Genomic DNA, 20659 nt, shown 5'->3' with positions numbered 1-20659 from the left:
AGGTGGGAGCGGAACGCGGGGCGGCGCTGACACAGGGGTTACATATATATATATATTTTTTTTTTTTTTCAATAGTGTTATTTATTTCTTGGCTTTTTTCCTGTGAAGAACCCAGAGAGGGTTATTTGGTTATTATCTATTTAATTAATAGTGTTGGTATTATTTATTATTATATTATATTACATTATTATTTTTATTTTATTTACTTTTGTTCCGTGAAGAATTCAGAAAGGGTTATTTGATTGTGGCTTTCTGAAAAACAAAATTTTTACTACGTCTGTCAAATTTATCGCGTTAACGGCCGTTAATTAATATTAATACTAATTAATATTTGAAGCAATTAGCGCACATGCCCGGCTCAAACAGATTAAAATGACAGCACAGTGCAATGTCAACTTGCCACTTGTGTTTTTTTGAGTTTTGTCGCCCTCTGCTGGCGCTTGGGTGCGACTGATTTTATGGGCTGAAGCACCCATGAGCATTGTCTAATTATTGACATCAACAATGGCGGGCCACTAGGTTATTTTTTGATTGAAAATTTTTACAAATTTTATTAAAACAAAAACCTTGAGAGGGGTTTTAATATAAAATTTCTACAACATTTATCTTTTAAGAACTACAAGTCTTTCTATCCATGGATCGCTTTAACATAATGTTAATAATGTTAATGCCATCTTGTTAATTTATTGTTATAACAAACAAATACAGTACTTATGTACCGTATGTTGAATGTATATATCCATCTTGTTTTATTTTTCCATTCCAACAATAATTTACAGAAAAATATGGCATATTTTAAAGATGGTTTGAATTGCGATTAATTATGATTAATTCATTTTTAAGCTGTAATTAACTCGCTTAAAATTTTTAATCGTTTGACAGCCCTAATTTTTACATTTAGGCACTCCTGCAATCGTCACACCTTTTCTGTCACTAACTGACCCCCATTAGAGAAGGGAAAAGTTATGTGGCCCTCACAGGAAAAAGTTTGGGGACCCCTGGTGTACAGTATTTACTTTAGATTATTACTTTCATTTTGCTCCTGAATTATGTGTCGTCATCACCTGTTCATTAAGAGAGCTGTGAAGAGATTTTTTCCCCCTTTTTTTTTGTAAACGAAAGTTTGTTCATTCTCACAGTCGGACATCCGGTCAGGCATTAATGGCGTCACCGGCCACAACAAAGCGTCGCCATATTGAAATGGGGGCAAAACACGAGTCACAAGCAGTTGCGCTGTCGTGCATTGTAGTACAAACGCGTTGATCTTTTGTCTTATTTGCCATCGGAATGACTAAAAGTTGCCGTGTTGCGGGTTGTAACACAAGGAAGAGTTCAGAGCTGCATTTGAAGTTCTTCATTCTTCCTCGTGAGAAGAAGTTGATGATGACAATGACAATAAATTCCTGCATTCATTCATTCAAGAAAAGGACAAGCAACTGGCTGAAAGCAATAAATCGAGGAACAGTAAAAGAAGACGGTTCTGTGGACCAGGCACATTTACGTTTGGAGCCGACATTTTATTACTGGTGAGTAAACTTTAAACGATTTTTTTGCCCCAATTAGTTGCTAGGATTCAATAGATTAGGCAGTGGTTATTATTACAGTTACCGTCAACTCGCAAAGCGTTATTTTTCTTTTGCCGTGAACTGTTCTGTTCGGTCAACCGGTATATTACTGGCCTGGTGGGAATTGGTTATTTTGCCGTGACGTGTTCACGGCTAAATAACGCTTGGAGGTGAATTACCGGTTACGGCAGAAATAATCACTCCGTATATACTACTAGTTTTCTTAGTTGCACACAGTACATATTCCACGTGATTGATAAAGGTCAACTTACTGGGTGACTTTATGAGGTAGTTGTAGATGTTTCAGAACTCCACTGCAAGAAATTCCTTTGGATTGTTTATCCAGCTATCAGCTGCGACTTTGTATGGGCAGATTTGCAGGCCAATACACGCTAATTTGAAGTTGTATCGCCTCCTCGCGTCTGTCGGCAGTGACTCGTGATAATAATAAGTCATGTTTAAGACGTTTTTATGAAAAAAAAGACGCAAAACACAGCTGAAATATATGAATTTCAGACAAAGTTCATCTACGGATGTTTACCTGTGCGTGCCCCCCCTCTCAAAATGGCGACACGTTGCTGTGCGAGATGACGTCATCGTGACATCATGCAGACTGCGAGAATGTCAAGAATTCAGCCCGCCAGAGGTGCCTGCTGACATCTAGCCTTAAATGTGATATCTTGGGTTATGCCATCAGCATGTTAATAAAAAAAAAAAAAAAAAAAAAGAATCAGTGGCGCATGCATCGATTTCATCCATCAGCTGCTAGTTTGCCAAATAATTCAAATCAATTGTGTAAGAATCGCCTGCTTTATTGTCACGTACTGCTTGATATATTATTGGCTTATTCCGCCAACTGAAAAACAGAAAAAGACATTTTGGGTGTTTGCTGGCGTCTGTTTTGAAGTAGAGGCAGCTCAACAGAACGTCTGGACCGTGGCGTCAACCGCCGCTTCGCATCCGGGCGGCGGCGTGAAGACGTTGGGGTCGCTGATGCCCAGCTTCAGGTTGAAGAACCGCGTGGAGGTAGTCACGCTGCTGTTCCTGATGTACGTCTCCTGGACCGGGTAGCAGTCACGCAGCGTGTACACACCAACCCAGGTCTCGTCTGCCAAAAAATAAAGAAATCTTTGAGCCTTTTAACTCTTTTGGTGCCAATGACGATGATAGATGTCCAATCACCCATCATGATTTTTTGTTACTGAAAAGGAAGTGACACAAGAATGTCCTCAAATCAGTGTTTTTGTCAACCATAACTATAACGAAAATTTTACGTCGACGAACAATTTTTTTTATGACGATGACAAGACAATAACGTGCTAAAAACGTGTTTTAGGAGACTGAAACATAACAAGACGAAGTTTTCATCTAACGAGACCAAAATGCGCCATAGTTTCCGTCATGTGTTTATAACATGTCACATTTTTATTTGTAGTTAGCCTGCATCGTAGCAGCGTCTGGTTGTGTCACTCGTGTGACATGCTAGCTGCTGCCGGTGTCCTTTCCAGTGTCCAGGCTTGCTTGTTTTGAAACAGGCACGGCAAGATTTGTTTTCTCATCTTCGCAAGAGAGAATATGCAGTGTCGCTTTAGCCTTTAAAGGTCTGTGCTGAGTGATCATCACACAGTAAATGTAACCCATAGCGTTAGCATACATACACACGCCATTAGCCTTAGCCTAATGCTAAGGCGAACGGCCTCTCAAGCCCTTGAACAACTTTTTTTACATATGTAGTGTCCAGGTGTGCATAATTAATTGAAAATAATGGACTGTTTTCTTGCTGAATGTATAACGGTCACTTTATTTTCCTTACTCATAGACTTCATAATGTATTGACGGATCAGATCAGTCATGCACTGCGCCTCGCATTCAAGTAGGGGGCCGCCCACATCAAGAGGAGCTATTCACAAACACTCGCACGCAGCGAGCCAACACCGGATTTCTGTTGAAAAAGTACCAAAGCTGTACCGCATACAAACAGGAAGGATTGTCTCAGGAGTGATTTGTTCGAGGATTCAAAGTAATTATTATATTTTTCGTACCATTTTGAAACATTGTGAAAAAAATCAATGGGCGAAATCAGCATCTACTGCATAAATGCTAACTGCACGTTTTTTTTTTGGTGGTTTTAACCAAGAATTGAGACTGTTTTACGTCCATATCTATGAAGAATTGGAGGATTTAAGCATTTATTCACAAGAATTCTGACCGGAAAAGCTCTATTTACATCAGGCGGCCGCTAGCTACATTTACTCACAGACTAGCATTGTACTTCGACATATTTACATAAAATAAACGCTAACTGCACGGTTTTTTTTTTGTCTTTTTTTTTCTATTAACCAAGAATCAAGACTGTTTTACGTCCACATCTATAAAGAATTCGGGGATTTAAACGTTTATTCACAAGAATTGTCAACGAAAAAAGCTGTTTGTCATGAATTTTGTTATGAAGTCTATGTCAAAGAAATCTGGGAATGTAATGTAATTGTGTCTTCTATATACTGAAGTCTTTTTATTTTCAATCAATCAAATTTATTTATATAGCCCTTTACAAAACCCGAAAGGCCCTCAAAGTGCTTTACAACAAAACATGGCTCAAGATGAATAAAAGTCAGGAAAATATTATACAATGACATTAAAAAAAATAAAACAAAAAATAAAACAAAGACAGCGCATCGCGATAAAAGTCCAGCAAATAAAACAATAAAACCGATAAAATCCAAAGACATTAAAAAACCCTTAAGCAAATAAAAGCAGGCTATCCTAATCTGTGTAAAAGGTGAGTCTAAAAAGGTGTGTTTTTAGCAGAGACTTAAAAAGACCTAGATCTGTGATGGTGCGGATTTCGGAGGGAAGGCTATTCCGTAGCCTGGGGGCAGCAACCGCAAAGGATCGGTCTCCCCACTGTTTAAGTTTCGACCTCGGAACATCTAAAAGAAGCTGGCCGGTCGAGCGAAGAGTCCTGCCAGAGTTACGGAAAGTTAAAATTTCCGATAAATAAGATGGAGCCTGGCCATTAATAGAAATAAAAACAAACAGTAAAAGTTTGAAATCAATTCTAAAATGGACTGGAAGCCAGTGGAGTGATGATAGCACAGGAGTAATATGCTCACGTCTAGGTGTTACTGTTAAAAATCGAGCAGCAGCATTTTAAACAAGTTGCAGCCGAGAAATTGAGGACTTGGGGAGGCCAACATCAAGTGCATTGCAGTAGTCCAGCCTGGAGCTTATAAAAGCGTGAATTGCTTTTTCAAGGTCATGGCGACTAAGAAAAGTCTTCACTTTGGGTAAGAGACGGAGCTGGAAAAAACTTGCTCTTACAACAGAACTAATCTGTTTTTCAAAGTTGAGCCTGCTATCGAATATCACTCCGAGATTTTTAACGTGTCTTAAAAATGTCAGCCAGAGCGCCAGAGTTGGGCTTTCATCATGGAAGGTGTGCCAAAAGTAAAAAATTCAGTTTTGCTCTTGTTAAGATGTAAAAAAATGTGCAAGCCACTGCTTCACAACAGATATGCACTCCCTAAATTTGCAAGAGGAGTTTATTTGGTAGGTCTCAGGGGCAGATAAAGCTGCGGGTCATCAGCATAAAAATGAAAAGAGATATTATGTTTTTTTATAATTGATCCTAAAGGTAAGAGATAAAGCGCAAAAAGAACAGGCCCTAAAATAGAACCTTGTGGTAGCCCACAAGACAGAGAAGTTTGTGAGGAGGAAAATTCCCCAATCATTACCGAGAATGTTCTATGTTGTAGGTACGATTTAAACCATTTTAGAGCGTTGCCACGGATACCTATGACATGTTCTAAACGAGATACAAGGACTGTATGGTCAACTGTATCGAATGCTGCTGTGAGGTCTAGTAAAACAAGGATTGCCGGGTTTCCATTATCTACAGAAAGAGCAATGTTGTTATGTACTTTTAACAATGCTGACTCAGTGCTGTGTCTGGACCTGAAGCCTGATTGGAACTTGTCAAGTGTGGAGTTTGTCTCTAGGAAGGTTTGCAATTGAATAAAAACTTTTTCTAAAATTTTGGAAAGCCTGTTTGAAGGCAGCTGGGACAGAACCGGAACTGAGAGAGATGTTTATGACTTGATCCAAGGCAACTAAAGACTTCCTTCAAAAGCCTAGCTGGTATTTTTGTCCTTGCAAGCTGTGTGAATGTGTATGACATTTTATTTATCCTTAATTGGGTTGCTAAATATGACCTCCTTGTTAGTTGTATTGAGTTCATTTTGTCCACACTTATAGATGAGTTGAAATTTTCTTTTATCGCAGACAATTGTTTTACGTTGGTTTTAATTGCCTGACAAGTGTTCACCAAAACATGTCAGGTAATTAAAACCTAAAACAATTCTTTGGGATAAAAGAAAAATTCAACTAATGACCTCCTTGTGGTCCTCATGTTTTGAATTTTCAGTTGTTGGTTTTTTTAACAATAAAAATATGGGTGGGGAGAGTATTGTTACGATAATGGCGGACGTGTTTTGGACGCTCGCTCACGTTTCCTGGCCGGCTTCCTGTCCGACCACTCCTGCACCTCCACGTTGTCGCCGGGCCCCCCGATGATGTACTGGTCCTCGTAGGTTGAGTTGTCGGGGATGTCGAAGGGGTCCCACGCCTCGGTCAGCTCCATCTTGGCGCATTCCCCCGTCTTCTGGTCGATCCGGAACATCACCATACTCTCGTACAGGTAGATGAACTCATAGTACCTGTGACCACCACAACAAATAGACTTTGAAAAGGTGGTAAAATTTGACACCCCATATGTTTTGACTGGGAGTCAAAGAGCAGTGAATGGGTTAATTGGAAAAGCTGGCAGTGAATGAGTTTAGCGCAACTATGCACGTATTTGTGAATGAGGCCCAATTAGAGGGAAAACAACGTGTAGGAGGATAATGCAAATCCCAGAGGGAGAAAAACAGCAAAGTATTTTGGCATAGTTTGACTGTCTATTGTATGGGATGGTAATGCATTCATTTGGGAAAAATAATAGGATGTTTTAGTTTTTAATATTATAATGTGTTGTTTATGTCTATTACTTATGGTGATTTATCATTTTAAATGGATTTTTATTAATAACATCTTGTACTTGTGTAGCTAATGTTAATATTGTGGCCTAAATGACCCAAAATGTCATGTCCACCAATGTGAACGCTAAGATTTAATGAGTTTTTTTTTTAATGAGCAAATTTCCCCTATAAAGGGTTAATAAAAGACAAACAGCGGAATGTTTTTCAAGCATGTTGAGCCATGCCACGCTGCTGCTACAGTCAAGTGCGAAAAACCTATGGGACCAAAATCTTTCTGTACCAGCAAAACCAGTACCAGAAAACAACAAATCCAGCACAGTTTTGCTCCTTTTCTTGGGTGTTGGAACTGGTCTCGCTGGTGCAGAAATCAACATATACTTTAGTGGATTTATTTATTTTTTTAAGCAGGGAGTTAACACATCTAGGGCTGCAGCTATCGATTATTTTAGTAGTCGATTAATCTACCAACTAGTTGGTTTGAATTATCGAGTCATGAGATTTGAAACATTTCATGAGTTGCAGAATACATTTCAGGAGATTTAAAACCAAGGCTTGCTAAGATTGCACTTTCAAAAGGCCATTACAGTGGAATGAAAAAGTATCTCAACCTTTTGAAATTTCTCACACTTCTGCATAAAATCACTGTTAAATATGATCGTTGTCAAAATCACACAGATGAAAATACAGTGTCTGCTTAAACTAAAACCACCCAAACATATTTTAATGAGGATAGCATGCAAAAAATGACAAAAGGGGGAAAAAATAAGTGAACCCTCTGCCTAGGAGACTTAAAGAGCCATTAAAACCTATTTCTAACCAAACAATTTAAGTCAGGTGTGTGTCCAATCACGGATGAGTGGTTTAGAGCTGCCCTGCCCACTGTAAAACACACACCTGGCAGGAAATGTCTTGATGAGAAGCATTGTCTGAAGTGCATCATGGCTCGGTCAAAAGAGCTGTCTGAAAACCTGCGATCAAGGATTGTTGATTTGTCCCAAACCATCTCTAAAAGTCTGAATGTTCATCAATCAGAGAAGTTGTCTACAAATGGAGATAGTTTAACACTGTTGCTTTTCTCCCAAGGAGTGGCCGTCTACCGAAGGTGAGGCCACAAGTTCAGCGCAGAATACTCAGAGAGGTAAAAAAAAACCTAGAGTGTCTGCTAAAGACTTACAGAAATCAATGGTAAAGTCCAATATCTCTGTGCACCCATCAAATATATGTAAAACGATGGCCAAGAATGGTGTTCATTGGAGGACTCCACGATGGAAGCCACTGCTGTCTAAAAAAACATTGTTGCTTGTTTAATATTTGCAAAAAGGCACTTGGATACTACACAGATGTTTTAGCAAAATATTTTGTGGAGTGATGAAAGCAAAGTTGAATTGTTTGGGAGTAACACACAACGTCATGTGTGAAGGAAAAATGGAACAGCTCACCGACATCAACACCTCATCCCCACCGTGAAGCATGGTGGAGGGAGCATCATGATTTGATGATTTGGGGCTGTTTTGCTCCCTCAGGGCCTGGAGAACTTGCAATCATTAATGGAAGAATGAATTCAAAAATTTTGCAGGAAAACCTGAGGCCGTCTGTAGGAAAGTCAAAGCTAAAAAGAGGATGGACGCTGCAACAAGAGAATGATCCAAAACACAGAAGTAAATCAACTTCAGAAGGGTTTCCGAAGAACAAAATACATGTTCTGGACTGGCCAAGTCCAGACCATTGAGATGCTGTGGCATGACAGCGATTCATGCCAGACATCCCAGGAATCTGACTGCACTACAGCAGGTTTGTAGAGAAGAAGAAGGGCCAAGATTAGTCCTGATCGATGTGCCAGACTGTTCATCAGCTACAGGAACTGTCTGGTTGAAGTTATTGCTGCCAAAGCGGGGCCACAAAATATTAAATGTGATGGTTCACTGATTTTTTTTCCCCTTCTGTCATTGTTTGCATACTATTCTCATGAAAATATGAAAACCTATAAATGTTTGGGTGGTTTTAGTTAAATCAGACACAGTTTTTTCATCTGTGTGATTTTGACAAGGATCAGTTCACATTTGATAGTTATTTTATGCAAAAATGTGACAAATTCCAAGATGTTCAGATACTTTTTCATACCACTGTACATGCGATTACGTCATAAAATTCCAGAGTGTTTCTTCAAACTATGCAGAGTTGCACTTTCATTTAAAAATAAATTCAAATACCTGAGCGCAGCCTCAAACCGTATTGAAAAAAAATAAATGAGGCTCGAGGCACAACAAAAGAACAATTGGCCAACTTGCATAGCAAATGACAGCTAGCTTAAATGCTATGAAACACAAACTTTTTTTTTTACAATGCTTTTAACACATATTCCCACAAAAAACAACTAAATATTCCTATAAACTAAATTACAAATGTATAATAAAAACATTAGCTCTTATGTTAGTCTTAACAAGGAGCAGCTGAATTCTGCCATGTTAAATGAGTTATGTAATATTCACTATTGCCACTAGAGGGCAGTGTATCCACCCAAATCAATAAATTAAATGCAAACACTTTCAAAACCATTACAACACTACGCAAATTAAACGATTACTCGAAGCAGCAAAACTTGATTCAAAGCTTTTTTCTAATCGAATTAATCGAGTTAATCGTTGCGGCACTAAACGCATCCTATGCCTTGACATGAAATGAAATATGAGCAAATTTGGCACCTCTGACAAGGAGTGTGCTTCTTGTGCTGCTCCAGCACTCGCAGTCTGTGGTTCTGGCCGTCATAGGACACCGCGGCCCGGGTGTTTCTCCCGCTGCCGTGGTCGTACACGACCCACCTCCCCTCCCACTGCGGCGGGGCCAGGCAGGGCGACGCTTCGGCCGACGGGAGTCTTGACTCCTCGGCCTCCCAGCAGCCCAGCAGCAGGAGCAACAAGATGGTCAACTCGTGCATCGTACGTGGCGTGCGTTGTCTCTCTTCTCCGAGTCCGAGTAGCGGATCGATTTGTGTGACGGAAGTGGGCGAATCCTATTGCCGGAACTACGTCACCAGGACAGCCCCGCACGCACGCATACACCGTCCCAATATGGCGCCCAAACAACGTGCCGCTAAGTCCGACTCTTCCAAAATGAACAAGAGCGACGACAGGTCAGATGGTTTTTGTTTGGAAATGAGCTCCAGCGACGACGAGGCCCCCGAAGAGGTCACCTTTGAGGACTCCAAGGCCCAGGCGCTGAGGAGCGTCGAGCTGGCGCTAAAAGACGCGAGAAGGTAAGCTAACCACCAGCCTAGTTCTGTCAGAAGTTTGCTCCCAAAGCTTTTGTGACGGTGAAAAAGCCCTCTTTTACATTCAGTTGGACTGTCAATGTTATCGAAAGGTGCTAAATAAACTAGTTACATCATAAACATACATTTGCAACACGAAAATGGCGTAAATTAATGGTGGTTAACGACTCGGCGAAGTCGTTAACAGTGAGAGAGCGGGTTGCAGTTGTTGTGTCAAGCTAACATGGTAGCATGTGTCTGAGGAGAACTTTTCTACATGTCCTTCCATGACCAAACTTAAGTAAATATTCATTTCTTTAAAGAACGTTTGGAGTGTTCACTTAAATCGCTGCATTCGCGGCCATTTTTAACGTTGCGCGCATGCGCAGAAATGCAAAATTACCATGTTTTGATGGGTTGCAAAATTTGTCAGTACACCTGGATCAACAGTTGGGCTAGCCGAGCTGACAAAAACACACTCCTTATAGGATTAAAAGTTTTGGGACGTCCCTATCACATATATTTGAACGTGAGTGACCTGAAAAAGCATATTCTAATGCATTCAAAAAATAATAACCTAATTATGTAGAAATCGATTTCGATCAGTCGATCTAGTCGTCACGTGCTTGCTTGAAAATGTGTATGTGTAGCTATTCGGGGTGTAACGGTACACAAAAATCTCGGTTCGGTACGTACCTTGGTTTTGAGGTCACGGTTCGGTTCATTTTCAGTACAGTAAGAAAACAAAATGCAAAATATAAACATGCTAGTTGTTTATTACACACTTTTGTGCTTTCAACAATAGGAACATTAGCCTATATAAAGCTAGAATTCTGCTCAAAAAGTAGCAGGTATTTAAAGATAATCCGACAACAATTTGCCTTTCAGACCCCGCGTATTAGTCAGCTTTCTTTCTGAAAGAAAGAAGAAAAAAGTCCTGTGCTAAAGAGAAAAGCAATCCACATGACAAAGTTTTTAACATGTATTTTACAAATGCAATGCCTCAATGAAACATTTTTTTTCATATGGACGGTTTTCGAAAGCTTCATGTGTGGATTTTCCTCAAGTTAAAGCGCCACACAGAAATTAATACATTTAATTGTGTAAGCAGGATGTGTGTATTATTTTTATTATTTAATTACAGGTGTTTTAGCTTATTTCAATTTATTTTATTTAAATTGGCTATTATCAGGGGTGCACACAATTTTTTCGCCCAGGTTCTCAGAGGAGGACCTGGAGATGTGACTTGGTCCTCATTGAGCTTGAGAGCCGACCCGCCTGATGCGATAAATTTATGACAAGCTTTACTTAGAGCCAATTAACTTGAATTCATTATATTAACAATTAAAGCTTGATTAACATCAACTGGCACAACAAAATTGCCAGTAATTTGAAGTGAAATGTAAAGAAATAAAAGGCACCAATTCAAAATAAAGGGCATTATGCGGCTCCCACATTAACTCCAAGCCTTTTTAAAAGTGGGATGTCCTCCTCATAAGACCTCATTGAACGTGCATGTTTAGCTTTGTAGAATGCGAGCAAAAACACGTTTGTCAGTGCATGTCGCTGTTCATTACCTTTATTCCGCCACTTGACCATAGGGCGAGTGGGGTCCTGTTTGACATCGATAGTTTGCTTAATTGCCACATGCTCTCTGTTTTTTTCGTGCTTTTCAAAGTTTGGATGGCTGAAATTCTTTGACCCTACATAAAATGCGCTGCTCTTATCGGCGACATTGGGATTCTCACGGCACATTTTGTACCGCATTTCCGTGCGAGCATCATAGCCATGCTACCTCCTGTAGCCACTTTTCAGCAAATAGTAGCTCCAGTGACGTCTCTGTCGTGTCTGTCTTTTGACGGGGGTGGGGGAACACGGAAGTAATTACTCAGTGTGGCCTGCCTCTTCGACATTTTGAGAAGTTATTTTCTCGTGTCCGCCGCAAATACAGTGGTCAGCCATCGCTACGCAAAAGCGTATGGAAGCCGTTGAGGGCCAGAGCGTTTGTCTACGTCCAGTACGCGTGCGCGCTTGCGGACCACTTATGTGCACCCCTGGCTATTATTTATTATGTGTTTATATTTTACAAATGTGATGTAGTATTCATTTATATTGTATAATTTATGTTGTATAACTTTAGTTCCTATGTGAATGTTAGTTCCTACTTGCTTTGTTGTGGTAGGAGGATTTTGTATTGAACACGGGGCCGTGTTGGTTATTATTATAGCAGAGAAGACAGCAGTAAATCAACAAAGACAAATCAACTGTGCCCCGATCTACCACTCAAGAGATCTGATGGACTCAAAAAGTGGGTTATGATTGCATATTAGTTTGAAAATCGACCGGATCCACCGTATTTTTACACAAGTGACTTCCGGTCTGGCCGATCCTAGCTACCGGTAGTAGTAATGATGCAGGATGGCCGCGTCAAATAATCAACTCTGCCGTTTTCGTGCATCGCGTTGAGGCGCTTCTGGGACGCGTCTAACACGCGGCCGCACTGCAACTGGTGTGCATTGGCTGATTGACTTTAATGCCCGCGTTTCACTGCGTTCTCGCGGCGGCCATGTTGTCGGGCGGTTGACGTTTCTTAACTGTCTTACCGTGTTGGTCCTCATTATAGTAGAGAAGACGGAGTAAATATTATCTACACAAAGAAACTGTAACCCGATCAACTCACAGCCTCGAAAAGTAAGGGTTACATTACGTCAGAAACTCGTTCGCTACGCCTCCGTTCCGAACCGAGGACCCCGAACCGAAACGGTTCAATACAAATACATGAACCGTTACGCCCTTAGTATTTACAATTCTCATCGCAAATCGCTCACACGTAACTGCACAAACTGTAGCTATTAAGTACAAATACATACACAAACATATATTAGCTGAAACACTTGCAGCCTTATGTGGGCCAAACAAGAGCGTAGCTATCTTGAGTCAGCTTCTCGGTCATACAAGGCGACAGTCCAGCCAGAACCAATGCTTCCACCAGAGGGCAATGTATCCTCCACCATTAAACGAAATACAAGACTTTTGGACTTTTTGGATAGTTATTTTGAATTATTAAAGGGTTCATTCCAACTTGCACGGAAATTTGGGTTATGTCGTCAGCGTCGGAACCGAACTTGTACGTAACCCAGGGACTACCTGTAGTTAAAAATAAACAACACCTTTAAAAACCCCAAATGAAAAGACAAATACATCTGTCAAAATGATGGAGTTATATTTGTACGTGTTGTTGAGAATCCCTGAGATCTTGATGTCTTCTTCCAGGGAGAAAGATTTGCTAAAGGAGAAGAGGAAGAAGCGGCAGGAACTATTCCAGGAACAGAAGGTGCTTCCCTACAATAAATTGCCTCTTTGACTTTGGACTTCTAAATTATTTTCTTCTGACTTGGCAGAGGAGGAAACTTCTTTCCGCTGAACTTCTGGAAGAAATTGACGCATCAGAGTAAGTTTTTTTTTTTTTTTTTTTTCGTTCAGTCAGTCTTCAAAATTTGATGTGCGCTTAAGACTTTTTTGTGGATATTTTAGGAAGCAAAGCCAGCAAGAAGCCGGGGACGTCCCTCAAGATGACATGCGACAGGAGACGAAACGCAGGAAGAAAAAAAGACTTCATCACTCTAAAAAGTAAGACGTGAAAAGGCACTCATTGACGGTGATAAGACATCCAATCCGTTCGGATGGTGGCACCCGATGAGATCATCTTTTAGACATTGTTGACTGTTACTCCACTACTTTGGGCTACACTAGTCATTACATATTTCCTCTTTAGTCTACGTATTTTTTCCAGCACAGTGGCTCCACCAGTTCCAACAATGAGACATCGCAACGATAATCACATGACTCTATTTTACCAATTAGATGCAACAATACATGACTGAGCTTGCAGTCAGATGTCGTATGAGGACACCAGCTTCATAATGATGCTGACGGGGAGCGAGGCCAATTAATAGGGGGCCTGCATTTCAAAGCTGACTGAGTCGAATCACAAAGATCTTTTTTCGTTGAAAATTCTTGTGAATAAATGCTTAAATCCCTGAATTCTGTATCGATATGGATGTAAAACAGCCTCGATTCTTGGTTGAAAGCAAAAAAACGGGCAATTAGCATTTATTTTACATCAATATGTCAAATGCGCTGCTAGTCTTTAAGCCACTGTGGCGCCGCCATTTCACCACAAAGAGCTTTTTACGTTGAAAATTCTTGTAAATAAATGCGTAAATCCCTGTATTCTTTATAGATATGGATGTAAAACAGTCTCGATTCTTGGTTAAAAGCAAAAAAACTGTACTGTTAGCATTTATTTTATGTAAATATATCGAAGAATAATGCTAGTCTGTTAGACAATGTGGCTGCAGCCTTCCAACAAAGAACATTTTATGTTAAAAATTCTTGTGAAAAAAATGAAAAATATAATAATTACCTTGAATCCTCGAATCTGCCCCATCAATATCATAATGAAGTCTATGCACCAGCCCGTTCAATCACATGGCGTCTTCAGAGCATCGCAAAAATGAAAGTATTTGCTCGCCCAAAATTTATTTGGCACCAAAAAGTCCACGGAAAACTGGAGATAAGATCATTTTCATTTGTTGATAGGAAATGTTTTCTCCACTAGAGGGCACTTGTGATGTTTGGATGGGTGATTTCATTTTTTGTAGTTTGAATTTATTTTTTTGTTGGTGTAATATGGTCATATAATGGTTATAGAACGGTATAATAATATAGGTTTATATAGATGACGCTGTGCTGAGGAAAAGTATGCCATGATTTTGTTAAAAAAAAAAAAATGCCACACTGTAAGCAGTTACTCATGACTAAGGTATTCTTTTCACCTAACTTTTTTTTTTTACTTGAGTACAATTTTTTTGCTTAAATATTGTATTATTTTAAGTATTTTAAGTAACACTACTCTTACTTGAGTCAAAGTTTGGGCTCTGCCTATAACCACTTTTTTTAACTAACTAATGCATTTTTTTGTGTGTGTGTCAGACTTAAGGCTAACTGCAAGGTGACGATGGCAAAGAATCAAGCGTCGGCGTCTTTCCAGCAGAAGGCTGCCGAAGATTTCTTACAGTCGCGGCTTTACGGCGCCGGAAGTTGCCGTGTCACCAGTGAGTGATATCGCTTTTCTCAACTTTACTCAAATTTTTCAGATTGATTAGATTTGATATCATCTTAAAAAGATTTCATAAAAGAGCCGACAGGTTGCTAGCAAAATTTTGTCTGTTAACTTAATGGCTGCCATTGACGACGCAAGACGCCCCAATGCCTTTTGACTGGTTAAAAGGAATTGGACATCTCACGCTGTCAGTGGAACTCAAAACATTAGGATTCGAAGCCAGTCTTCCCATTTCAAATTAATTGATGTTTATCGTTGTCAATGGAAGGTAATGAGTTGAGAGGGTTTAGATTTAACATGGTTTTCCTGTTAGGCACTCAGCTGCTGTCCCTTCAAAATAAGACCGCGAGGACCAAAGGTGCAGCAATTGATTTCGTCAAGAGCCAATGGGGTGAGAATTAAAAATATATATTTAGATTTTTTTTTTTTTTTTTTAAAGCTCAAAAAATTCAAAATTTTTTTAACACATCTTCTTTCAGCTCTAAAGCAAAAGAGCAAAGCGGAGAAGTTGAACCTCAGGTGGATACGCAAGCACGTTCCTTCCAGCTGATTGGACGCTTACGAAGACACGCCCACGTTGTACACCAAGCATTTGGACTTTCGGGACATTTTGTCAATCCCCAGATGAAATGCTGCCCACTTTCTGTTTGCTTGAGGACCAATCACAGGTTGATCTTTTAGACAGAAACATGTTGCCACGGCAACCGAGACTTGGATTGCATTTTTTCTGTCATTTGTGGACTGGCAGGTGAATGATTTTCAGTGGAATTGACGGTAATAGATATCCAATACATTTTTTAGGGGGAGGGGCTGTGGCTTGGATGTCTATTGCCATCAATGAGTTAATAAAAATCTGTTTACGTTCACACAAGTCCCGTTATTTCTGTTCAAAATGGGACATTAACTGCTACAAACTTTGCGCCCTTGGTCCATCGCAGATTTTTTTTTTCCAATTAATAAATACATTATTTTATAGAGATGTCCTGGTCCGATCACGTACAGCCTTTCACTGCGCCTCATGCTGCTTTTCTTTCTCAGCAGGCAGCTGCAGTTTGGTCGTTAAAGTCAGTGTTCTCACCAGAGGTGGGCAGTAATGCGTTACCATAGACTTCATAACTATTGACCTGACACTTCGTCATTCTTTGCGTCACACTTTACCACAGGGGGCCGAGCTTGATGCTTCATTTAGTAATAGTCAGCCGAAGACTGCACACGCTCATGTCAGATTTGAGCTTGGGTTTTACAAAAGCTGTACCGCATACAAACAGGAAGGATTGTCTCAGGAGTGATTTATTCGAGGATGTAATGTAAATATATTTTATTGTACCATGCATGCATTTTGAAACGTGAAAATTCAATGTGAGAATGGGAACCACTACGGCATTGGCGTCATTCTTCAACATATATACGTAAAATAGATGCATAACTGCCCGTTTTTTTGCTCGTTTAACAAAGACTCGAGAGTTTTACATTCATATCTATGAAGAATTCCGTGATTTAAGAATTTATTCGCAAGAATTTTCGCCAGAAAAGCTCTAGTTATATCAGGCGGCCGCTAGCCTCATTCGTTAACGGAGTAGCCATATATATAAATATATATACAGTGGGGAGAACAAGTATTTGATACACTGCCAATGGGAAAACCCATTGACAGTATCAAATACTTGTTCTCCCCACTGTATATATAAATATATACACAGTATATACATATATACACTAGGGCTGAACGATATTGAAAAAAACTATTGCTGCGATTTTTTGGGGGTTTGCGATATATTGCGATATTATATTGCAATATTTTAAAAAATGTATATATATTTTTTTCAAGAAATTTTCACAAGATGACTTAAATAGCTGTTTGGAAAGACTTTAGATGACTCACCATCACCACAGTGTACAGTCATCCCTTGTTTTTCGCGGTTAATGGGGACCAGAACCCGCCGCGATAAGTGAAAAACCACGAAGTAGCGCACCTCCCCCATTTTTTTGTTTTTTTTTTGTGTGTGTTTTTTGTGCCCAATGTATTTATTCAGATTTAGCATTGGAAAGAGATACATATAAGACATGATTTTTTCTCACTTTCCCCCCCAAAGTGATTTAAAAAATGTATATAAATAAATGGTTTTTAAGCACTTCAAATGTCATAATTATCATAAGTTTTAAACATAACTGTCCAACCAAATCATTTTTGAACAAGAATAAAGTACTGTAGCAGATAAATGCTTGGCTTTATTAAATGCTTCTGTTTATCTACTTTAGCTGTGACCGTTGAAGTGACATGTAGAAATTTCAAACTCCTCATGATCACTTCTGGCATTTAAATGTCTCCAACGTCCCCACAGTACACACATTCATTCCAGCGCGGCTTCCTTACAACTGTTTAACAAGTTAAACGATGATTGACAGATGCCCGTGTGAAGTCTGCTTCTTTGCCAGATCAAAGCCATTGTTGTGCCGCAGTGACTGAGAGGATCAAAAGTCTGGGAGAGGGAGGGTAGGAGGCTGTGCGCAGACCAGAAAGTGAGACGTATGTGGATCAAAAAAAAAGAAAAACTATCGCATTTGCTTGCGATGGGACTATTGCGCACACGCACATCGCGATGGCGATATTTAAACGATATATCGTTCAGGCTTAATATACACACACACATATATATATATATATACATACATACACACATACATATATATACACATATACGTATATACAGAGGTGCACATAATTTTTTTGCCCAGGTTCTCAGAGGAGGACCTGGAGATGTGACTTGGTCCTCATTGAGCTTGAGAGCCGACCCGCCTGATGCGATAAATTTATGACAAGCTTTACTTAGAACCAATTAACTTGAATTAATTATATTAACAATTAATGCTTGATTAACATCAACTGGCACAACAAAATTGCCATTACTTTGAAGTGAAATGTAAAGAAATAAAAAGCACCAATTCAAAATAAAGGGCATTATGTGGCTCCCACATTAACTCCAAGCCTTTTTAAAAGTGGGATGTCCTCCTCATAAGACCTCATTGAACGTGCATGTTTAGCTTTTTAAAATGCGAGCAAAAACACGTTTGTCAGTGCATGTCGCTGTTCATTACCTTTATTCCGCGACTTGTCCATAGGGCGAGTGGGGTCATGTCTGACATGATAGTTTGCGTAATTGCCACATGCTCTGTTTTTTTTCGTGCTTTTCAAAGTTTGGATGGCTGAAATTCTTTGACCCTAAATAAAATGCGCTGCTCTTATCGGCGACATTGGGATTCTCGCGGCACATTTTGTACTGCATTTCCTTGCGAGCATCATTTGCTTCTAGCCATGCTACCTCCTGTAGCCACTTTTCAGCAAACGTTTTCGGTAGCTCCGGTGACGTCTCTGTCGTCTGTCTGTCTTTTGACGGGGGTGGGGGAACACGGAAGTAATTACTCAGTGTGGCCTGCCTCTTCGACATTTTGAGAAGTTAATTTCTCGTGTCCGCCGCAAATACAGTGGTCAGCCATCGGTACGCAAAAGCGTATGGAAGCCGTTGAGGGCCAGCGCGTTTTGTCTACTTCCAGTACGCATGCACACTTATGTGCTCCCCTGCATATATACATTTCTACATACATATATATACATGTATACACACACACATTATATATATACACATACACACATAGACACATATTTATGTAAAACAAATGCTAAATTCACGTTTTACATTTATATCTATGAAGAATTTGGGGATTTAAGCATTTATTCACAAGAATTTTCACCAGAAAAGCTCAATATACATCAGGCGGCCGCTAGCCTCATTCACTATAACTATACAACTGTATAATGACAATAAAGGGCTATTCTTTTCTATAATGTTGTGATTGCTTGTAGAATGAATAATCTATTTATAAATTATACTTGATTCTGCATGTTTTTCTAAAGTATAAAGTTTCTGATCTGAAAATTGAGTGATTTATTAGCAGTTGAAAAAAACATATACCGTATATTGCGGAAAACACTCAGGTGACTTGAAGTTCCGCTCTGAGACCCCCAATTTGGCCAAATTTCAAAATTGGCCGATATGTATGTGTGACACATCATTGGAAAGCTTTAAAGCTCAATTTTCTGGGGGAAGAAAAATTATGAACAGGGCATTTAAAAAAAAAAAAAAAATTTAACAGCAAACCCCTAAATGGAGGTGAGAGCAGAATTAAAGACGCCACGATTTTAACGAGATATCGCGTACTTACCTTGTTTCGATCCAAAAACTCCATGTAGCATGTATAACCGAGTGTCAAGACAGCTGTGAATGGCCACAGCTGGATTTTATGGGTGAAACATGGTAATATAACGAGGGTCGCGATCCAGAAATCGCAGATATCAAGGAGTGGTCGAGATTTTCATTTTCATATATTTACCCCTTTAAATGATTTTGTTTTTCAATTTTTCTTTGTTTGGATCGAGTATTTATCATCTAAAATTTTGGGGGAAATGCCACAGTAATTAAAAAAAAAATGCAATTAAGCGATTTTTGAGGTATATATCCATGACATTTTTACAGACGTGAATTTTTTCATTGTGACGTAATTTGTTTAAAAGTTTAATAAATGCGATTTTTTTTAACTAAATATTAGACATCAATTAATGATTCTAAGCTAAAAATGACATATTTCAAATTATTCTTTTTATGGCTGGGTTGAAACAAAAGTGGTTGCGTGACGTCTAAACGGGGGTCTCCAGGGTAAAACGGACAAATTAAAAAGAGTTTGGGGGCTTATTGCGCCATGAATCTGCTATGGCAGCATATAGACATATTGTTCAATCACACACGAGTTCTTTTGTCTTAAAATACAGCAGTTTCTTTTAAAGAGGGATGCAAGAGCAGAAACTGCTTTTTCAGTCTTGTCTGCGTTTTCCGCCATGTTAAATATTGCAATTGATCCTGAAAATATAGGCGATTATCTCTGCATTTGGTGATTTTTGTGTATCTAGTTTAAAATCTGAGAATTTTACAGCCATTTTAAGTTTTGTTATACTTATATAAAAAAATATTTGTTATACTTATATAAAAAAAAAAACTAATTGGGATTTTATAAGGGAACGACTTTGAATTTTTTTATGCCGCTGCTAATGGAGACTCATATATATATATATGAGTATAGGTCGGTAGCAGCTTGGTTTTGAAAATATTTCAAATTTTTGTATCAGGCCCCATGTCAAGTATTATGAAGTCTATGTTTTTACTTTCGTCATAGAATCTACCCTTTGCTCGAATTACTCTTTTGCACACTTTAAGCACTCTCAATGAGCTTCAAATTGCAGACACCTGAGGTTTTCACTTCACAGGTATGCCTTATCACGATTAAGAAACTCTGGTCCGCTTGAGGAGCACCCTGCTTTGCTTGTGAATGCAACCAGAGCAGGGTGCGCTTTTGCTACTTTATGTGCAGCGTCGAGCTGTGATGCTATATGCAGGGCATCCTTGGAAGCGGCAGCATAGTGTGCACGCTATTCAAAATAAACAATGACAAGATGACAAACCATGGCCAAATGTTGTTGCAATGCTCAATCCCAACTGAAATGTAAACCCCTGAGCAACTGAGTCATAAAAAACGTGTTTAAAAAGAATGAACCCTAGAGTTGAATGACTGCAAAAAAACTGATTAATCGACTGCAGCCCTAATTCAAAAGTGCGCATCATCAAAAACTGGCCAC

General features: G+C 39.4%; 2 protein-coding genes across 2 annotated transcripts; one reads left to right on the top strand and one right to left on the bottom strand.

The window, feature by feature from the left end:
• Positions 1 to 2356: 2356 nt before the first annotated feature.
• On the bottom strand, positions 2357 to 9613 carry epdr1 (ependymin related 1). Its single transcript, XM_057857154.1, has 3 exons — positions 9304 to 9613; positions 6072 to 6280; positions 2357 to 2673 (listed from the first exon to the last, which is right to left on the bottom strand). Exons 1-3 carry the CDS (start codon positions 9534 to 9536, stop codon positions 2483 to 2485), a joined length of 633 nt encoding a protein of 210 aa, XP_057713137.1. The 5' UTR covers positions 9537 to 9613; the 3' UTR covers positions 2357 to 2482.
• nol7 (nucleolar protein 7) lies at positions 9505 to 17192 on the top strand. The gene is made up of 7 exons (XM_057857153.1): positions 9505 to 9854; positions 13122 to 13182; positions 13250 to 13299; positions 13383 to 13478; positions 14844 to 14965; positions 15287 to 15364; positions 15453 to 17192. The coding sequence occupies exons 1-7, from the start codon at positions 9520 to 9522 to the stop codon at positions 15521 to 15523; spliced, it is 813 nt and encodes a 270-aa protein (XP_057713136.1). The 5' UTR covers positions 9505 to 9519; the 3' UTR covers positions 15524 to 17192.
• Positions 17193 to 20659: the final 3467 nt, after the last annotated feature.

This window comes from Corythoichthys intestinalis, chromosome 14 (assembly GCF_030265065.1).
Source record: "Corythoichthys intestinalis isolate RoL2023-P3 chromosome 14, ASM3026506v1, whole genome shotgun sequence".
Lineage (NCBI taxonomy): Eukaryota > Metazoa > Chordata > Actinopteri > Syngnathiformes > Syngnathidae > Corythoichthys > Corythoichthys intestinalis.
Note: the sequence above shows the minus strand (reverse complement) of the source record. Positions and strands in the feature narration are given on the sequence as shown.